This window comes from Notothenia coriiceps, unplaced genomic scaffold, assembly GCF_000735185.1.
Source record: "Notothenia coriiceps isolate Sejong01 unplaced genomic scaffold, NC01 NC01_scaffold00029194, whole genome shotgun sequence".
Classification (NCBI taxonomy): domain Eukaryota; kingdom Metazoa; phylum Chordata; class Actinopteri; order Perciformes; family Nototheniidae; genus Notothenia; species Notothenia coriiceps.
In genome coordinates this window covers 99,799-107,935 of record NW_011361895.1, presented here as the reverse complement: position 1 = coordinate 107,935, position 8,137 = coordinate 99,799, and the positions used below count along the sequence as shown (strand labels likewise).

The 8,137-nt window shown below is 38.1% G+C and overlaps 1 protein-coding gene across 1 annotated transcript in view; it reads right to left on the bottom strand.

Moving 5' to 3' along the window:
• Window positions 1–8,137, bottom strand: part of bcas3 (BCAS3 microtubule associated cell migration factor) — a 118,003-nt gene that overhangs the window by 45,869 nt on the left and 63,997 nt on the right. Inside the window, exon 10 of the mRNA XM_010786460.1 lies at window positions 6,885–7,035. Coding sequence (XP_010784762.1) covers window positions 6,885–7,035 — 151 coding nt within the window. The remainder of the gene's footprint in view (window positions 1–6,884; window positions 7,036–8,137) is intronic.

Genomic DNA, 8,137 nt, shown 5'->3' with positions numbered 1-8,137 from the left:
TCACGGATGAATCGATGAGAATAATAAACTGTTTAAGAAGATGACCTTACATGTAGTAAATATATGTTTCTTCTTTGTGGGGTCTGCCCCAAAAAACAGTTTTAAGTCCTGAGAAAGTCAAATAAGACGGTGTGTAAACTTCACTGCCCAGCCAAAAAAAAGTAACCACTTTGATTTAACTAGGCCAGTAGGTAAGGGCTTTCCACTGGATAATAACTTCAGCGATTTTTATGTTTTAGCTGAATACACGTTTTTTAACCCTAACTGATGCAGTTAGTCATTTCTTTAATGTTTGTTCTTTCTGATGTAAAGTCAAGGTTGTAACTGTTTGCAATGAAGTTGTGGGGCGCTGAACTGTTCCTTTGATTCTTTTGAATTATGATAGTAATTACTGGTCTTTCAAATTTGAAAGAGGGTGAGCAAGCATCTTGAGGAACGTTCATCATTAACTCCTCCAAAAAATATTGTTTATTTAATAATAACACTGAATATGTGAATCATAACAGTGATTGACAGCTGATAGGAATAATATGATTGTTAATATTATCATATTCATACAGACACACATCGATGAGACAGTTAATGTACTTATTGCAGCAGTCTGCATATTTGGTACCCCTGTTGGTCTAAGAGTTAAACCAACTCATTCAGTTAAAATTCATTAAATTACACCTGCCACCTTATATATTTATATTTAAGGCTTTACTGATGTGCCACAATAATGTCACCTAATGTTATTGAGTTAAAATATCAATATTGTGGCTTTCCAAGTTAACATTGATTGATATGACTGCGATTAAATCAGCATATACTTCTGCCAGGGGATGCCACCCCTCAAAATCTCCTGCCACCCTCTTGCCACCCCATGAATATTTGTCTAGATCCGCCCCTGGTTAGACATTGTAATTGACTATTCTTGTCTGTCACATACTATTCTTGTCTGTCACATACTCTTCTTGTCTGTCACATAAGTGGCGCAAGTTGCGCAACTGATCCGGTATTGCGCTAAGGGGAAATATATTTTGACCGGACGCTTTGACCGGAGAGATTTAGATTTGGCGGTCTTCTACATATTTTACCAGTCGTAGTCCGGTAATTACCGGCTAACGGGAACTCTGATACATATATATCTTTGTTTGTTAAACACATCTGAATGTGTCAAACTAAAGTTGTCAAATAAATGTGCTGGAGCAAAAAGTACAGAAGCATACGTGTACCTCAAAATTGTAATCAGGTACAACACTTGATTAAATGTACATGATTAAATCTCACGACTGGCTGTTGCATTGCCTTCTTGGTAGAGCTGTTGGCAGGTACTGGGGTTGTGTCAACGCTGAGGGGGAAACCGGTTCGAATCATGGCTGCTGTCACTTTACTCATGTCATCCCTTGTATCTTCCCATTTCAAATCTATATCTCGAATAAAGGCTAAAAATTGCCCAAAAAATAAAATGCAAGTCAACTACAGAATGTGCACATTGGTAGACATTCTAGAGTCCATGAAGGTATCCATTAAATGAGCCTGGTCACACAAAGGGTGAAAAAGCTTCTTCAAAGTGTCTATTTGTGCATGTGTCTGTGTGTTTGTGTCACGGCAGAGTGCACACAAAGACAGCCTAGTAGGGAATGTAGGTTAAGCAGCTGGTGTGTTCCTCTGCAGCCCTGCCAACAGTGATCTGCCCATACAGGTGTAAATACAGCTGCCGCACACACGCACGCACGCACGCACGCACGCACGCACGCACACACACACACACACACACACACACACACACACACACACACACACACACACACACACACACACACACACACACACACACACACACACACAGTGGAGCAACATGTTTGGCCCCTAGAGTGGGGGCTGATATCATATGCTTTCACGCTATACTTGCACAGGAGTGCCCAGGCACCATCTGTCTGTCTGTGCAGCCAGTCCTCTCTATCTTTGTGTGTGCGTGTGCGTGTGTGTGTGTGTGTTTGGGGTACTGGTGCAGCCGTGTGCATGAAGGAGCAGGCCGCACAGCTGCATGTCCTGATGCATTAATACTGACACCTCCTCCGGCCTGGATGGAGGTAAGAAAGAGGCAGTCTGGTACTGTCCTACACAGCCAATATTTCACATTTTTAAATAAGTAAAATGGGTCTTAAATGTGAAATATTGGTCAAATGTGTACATAATTAGATGGTTTTAGGGTTAAAAATAATTGTAGCTATTCATTTATTGTTTTTAAAAAGTGTGTGCGTGTGATGATACATGTTATGCTTATACTAACTCATTCCCCTGAGCCATTGAGCTTTATTGTCTACTTTAATGTCAGTGTTTACTATATTTGACCTATTTTAGACCAATGTTTATACTGATGACATATACGTTTAGTGACCATTTAGTTAGATTAGTTTATGTTTAGGGTATTTTGATGGTGTTAAAGCATTTTTTGGCTTGTCAATGAGGCTTTATATTCAACTTTCTCAAATATTAAAAGTGTTAGTAATATATGTGTTAAATACTTTCTGTAAAGTGTCTGGGCCCTTATTCTATAGCTTTGGGTAGATAATGGGGGTCCCATTTCAAATATTGCCATTATGTCTTCTGATTGTACCTGTAAAATGTTCTGTTTGCGTGAAAAATTGTTGAAGAGCCGCCCTATTGCACACAGTGGGTGTTTCTCAATGTAGAGTACGCTTGCTTGGTAGCACATGTCTTCAGAGTAACTTGCTTCAGAAGCGAGGCAAGAATAATTCCTGGCATTCGGAAAACGAAGAGTGGAACAGGCGAGCAAGTGTGCAGGTGTGCTTCATATGAGAGGCCCCGCCTTACATTTTCCGCCACAGATTTGGGGAAATTGGTCCGTGCACAAAGCATTGTGGGGATTTTAAGACCGCGGAGTCTACACATGTGCAGCCTCGAAATGTCTCGCTACGAAGTACGCCGAGCTCGGTAGAATTCCAAGAATGATGGAAATTGGAACATTACTTCGGCGGCACTCGATGACGTAGTATGCTTGAAATAGTGGCTCTGGAGCAGCTTTACTCGACATTGAGAAACACCCAGTGACATGCTTCCTCATTAACATTAATTCCCACACTGTAATCTATTACTACCAAGTCCCACATTCAAAGTCCTACTGCCTGAAATATTCACTAGAGTAAAAAATGTGTTTTAAAATCTGTGTTGAACATTTCCCCCAACAATTGCACTATTTCCTTCCACCAACGAACATGTATTTGTAACACAAAGTATTGAAAAGTATAAAGAAATGATAGTCAGCATTAAATATCTGGTCAGATTCTTAAGGTTTGATGAGATTGTTTTTGATTTGAAACGTTCCTAATTACATTTTATTTAGGCAAAGATTTGGTTATATATTTTAATAAAATTAAGAACAAAAATAAAGACTTATATCTAAACACACATATTGCGCCTAGTATCGGAAGGTTTAAAATAATATACTGCGGTATATTTCAAAGATATGACCATGACAAACTTGTGGAATTTGGAAAGAGCAACACCAGACAGAGAAGCACTTTGCAGCAGGGAAATAAATAAAATAAATACAAAAATAAATTTAGTTATTACTGCTTACACAGAAAGTTGGAGGCATAATAATGGACAAATAACTCATTTAAACATCCATCTGCCAGTGAAAAATGAATACAAAATAATAGCAATAATAATGAGTGATTAGGATAGAGGCAAAAATAAATAAGAGAAATGAGTGTCAAGTGAATTTAAAAATAGAAATAGGACTACAGCAAGTACAGACATAATAAAAATTGAATATAAACATTATTACAGATGACATAAAGATGAAAATAAAGATCTAAAAAAAAAAGTTTGACTTAGAATAGCAACAAATAACTTTAAAATGAACACAAACAACACAAAAGCTCTCATTGAAAGGGAATTTAATTCGACTCAGAGAACCCTGCATTGCATGACGTTAAACATTACAATGCCAAAACCAAATGCAAACCACCAGTGTCAGGACATCATAATAAATACTCCAAAGCGGGACACCGAAAGCAATAATACGTGTTGCAAACCGAACACACTTTGCAAGTCATCTTAATGCTTTGAAAGAAAGGCTTAATGTCGGTCACTTCCACCGCAGGATCAAGTCTCTTAAGCTCACTTATCAAATATCACACGAGAAATAAATCCATCACTGTCCGTTCACATCATTATAGCATTTCATATTCAAAAACGGCATGAAAATTACATTTAAATAAAAATATTGAAATCCGCCCATATTTGTGGAGCCACCTGTACTGTATGTAAATGCACTTAGAAAAGGCCTGTTGTTGCTCATGGTCTTAAAACGACATGATTTCAATGCATGGCGACGATCCAGCTCTAAAAGAAGAAGAAAAAATAACCGAGGACGAAGGTACTTTTTATTTTTTCTTATAATACTGGAAGCTAGCAGGGTTAAACTGCATCTGGCGTATCTTGAATATTATTTTAAATTATTGTAAGGGTTTTTATTTCTATTCTCGTTATGAGTTAGGTGTTTTATCTGCTTTCCAAACAGCCCTCAGGCTAAGTTCGCATGTCTGTTCTGCTTCATTAGCCTATGCAAAAAAGTGGTGGCCTGAGACAAGGAATCCATGAGCATCGGATGGATGCGAGAGAAAAAGCTCCGGCCTTTGTTGACACAATACAGTGTTTTTACAGTGTGATTGATAGAAAAAGACAGCAAATCAAAGGACTGAAGTTAAGGATGAAATACAGTGTGATTTAAATGTTCTTCAACGGCAGCCAAACTGTAAATGAGTTTGATAGGCTGCCAATAACACCTTTACACTCTGGAGACATCACCATTTAAAGGACTAATTTGTATACTCAGTGCATTGCACCTGGGAGACTTTTACAAAAGAGAGTTTTTATTTAAAACAAGTACAATGACAAAAAGATAAGTCTAATTTAATAATTTATACCTATATATTTAAACATTGTATTTATTAATTTTGACTTTTTTTATTCTTTACATTTCATTTACTTTACATTTGACTATTTATTTATTCTCTCTTGTATTCTTTGAGATTGTTATTTTTACAATTTGTGTTCTATTGTTTTCATCCAAATGTCCTTTCTATGTATAATGTGGCTGTGCAATATCAATGTAATATCCATCCGATGTACTATGTGGATACAGCTGAATGAAAATGGAAATAAAAGTAGGCCAAAGTGTGAATATGTTTGTTTACTTTTAAATTGTTATTATATTGTTTATTTCTTTCGATGTATAAACTATGAAAAACTGAAATGAAACTAAGTGCCATGGTTTGGCAATAATAGTTCAACATGAGGCAACTCCTTAACTTTGATTTGTTGTGCATGTTAAAATGTGTATTTTGTTAAGTCTAAATGTATTTTCAAACAAAATATATAAAGAATCCTTAAATGTTACCTACTAGAAGTCATTCAACAGTCTATAACCCTCAATGATTTTGTATGTAGATGTATTGACGTTTCTTCAACAACTCCTTAGGCCTGTACTACGAAGCCGGTTCAACCTAACCTGGATATGTTTGAGTTAGCCGGTTGGCCTAATCCAAAACATACGCGCTATCGCTAAACGGTCCTACGACGCGGGTTATCAAGTGGATCGCTCAAGCCAGCCGTGTCCTATCTAGTTAGGTGTGCGTTCACATAAAAGGGGCGGGGTTAGCAACATCTGACCAATCACAAACATGGAGAAGCGTACTGACAGCACAGCGTCATACTTCCTGAATGAAAAGTGAAGTATAATATAGACAAATATGAAGACGTTAAACTTTAAACATCCATGACTTAAACACTTTATCCAGGATAAAAGCCACATAGTTGCACCTGCAAGGTGAATACAGCTGGTAACAGAAAAAGTGTTTGAATGCGTACATTAACAGGTTTATGATATCACTGCCCCGTCTAAGACACGATCTGACTTTAATTACATTTGTCTCGAGTGTTTCCTCAACTTAATGTGTTGCTTAAAATAATACTTCTGCATACAGTATGTGACACTGTAAGTGTTGCACGGCCAGATACGGCTCAGCTGACTCAGATAAGGAAATATATGATACATTATGATGTGATATGCCGCGGACTGTACTTAATGTTACTTTGATCCGGTTACTTATGTTGTGGCAGATATTTAAGTAAGCTTTCTTAACGCTAATGTTATAATAGTCAGATTGCTCTGAAGATGGGAGGTGATATTCTATTAATGTTCACGTTCACACAGTCGGTGATTTTTACCGGCCGTCTTTCCTGAAACGGCAGTTTTTCTGTATTTCCTTTCTCCTGTAATATGACTTGATAGCTTTAAACTCTGCACACTGAGCTCTGATTGGTCAGTAGGCGGTGCTTTCACTGAGTTGATCTCTTAGCCTGCAACCTAACCCGCTCCGGAACAGTTCAGCCGCTCAGCATAAGTTACCATGGAGATCTAGCCTGCTAAAAGAGAACCAGCGTCGTAGGACCGGAAACCCAGAGTTTTCCCTGAAGTTAGCCGGCTAAGCGAAAATCCGGCTTCGTAGTACAGGCCTCTGCTGTTACATGCAATCAACAACCTAACAACAACAAAATAAAACTACAACACATCCAAATAAAAATAGTGTAAATAATTTCCTGCATTCCGAGGCAAGATGTCACCAAGCTACCAGTCATGTCATAACTCATGTAACTAGAGTATAAAGAGATTACGAATGATTGACAAGTAAGGGATAATGTGTAGCGATCCGATCATTGCTACGAAACCAACCCTGATACGATGAATCCTTGCTTACAGCTATATTACAGTGGGTTACAATCCTTTAAGTGTGTTTGGATGGCTTATACATGCACAATATGGGGTTAAAGTGAAGGGTTAAGATGTGCATGAGTGTGCTTCCTACCCAGAGCGCTTGGTGATGGTGCCCAGGGTCATGGGCTGTTTGATCTGAGCCAGAGGCAGCACCACGGTGAGGCTCGGCAGTGGGGCCAGCCGCGGGTTCCCCATGTTGTTGTTGGTGAAGTTGTTGTATGAATCCTGGCTGCTCAGCTTGGCTGGAAACACACAGATATACAGTATTACAAGTGTGAAAAACATTGGATTTTCTCCAGGTTGGGAAAGCTTTTTAATAGATTTGAAGGGAAATATTTCAATCGAGAGCCTTCCAAGTAGTTGTACTGAGAATCATACTGTGTGGTATCTGGTCAAACCTTTCACACGTGATAATATGTTTTGGTGAAAAGCAGTTCCTTGTTTATCGTTACAGATGAATCCCAAGTTCTAAGTTCGAGTTGTATTAAAAATTCCCTCATTCACTTTTATCCATTGCTCACTTTGAATTGCAGATAACCGGGTGACCTTCAACATTTTATCAAAATCGCAATATCCACATTTCTTGGTTAAGGCAAAATATGTGAAAATATAATTCTGAATGAAGCAGAAAAGTCTCGGCCTACAAACGATACTTTTTAAAACTTGTTTAAAATATTTGATAATAGCTTATTTTTTGGTACAACCCTTTAAAAAAAAAGTTACACAAATATAATTTAAAATACATTTTTCAAAGATAGTGTTAGTATGTTTTTAAAATGATAATTTGGGCCAGGTGAAAGCTCAGTGGTTAGTGCTAGTGGCCCCAATGCGGTGTCTGTTGCCAAGATGAACCCACGGATATCATCCCCTCTATCTCAAAGAAATAAATATATGTATAGTTACCTTGAATATATCGAAAGAAATTGCAATTTCAGTCAAAATACTCGCAATCACGTTGTTTACAAAACTGAAACACCTATTGTTACATAAAAAAATCTTGTTTGAATATACTGAGCACTCTTATATTGAAGCTTTTTGCTTAAACTCTCTCTCTATCACACACACACACACACACACACACACACACACACACACACACACACACACACACACACACACACACACACACACACACAGGTTCAAGGCCTCCTGTGGAATGATTGAAAATAACCAGCTCAAGATGCTACATTACAAAGGCTGTAGCTCGGCTTTTAGTGCCTGGCAGTCTGTTAATCAAGGCCAATCAACACACACACACACACACACACACACACACACACACACACACACACACACACACACACACACACACACACACACACACACAAACACACACACACACAC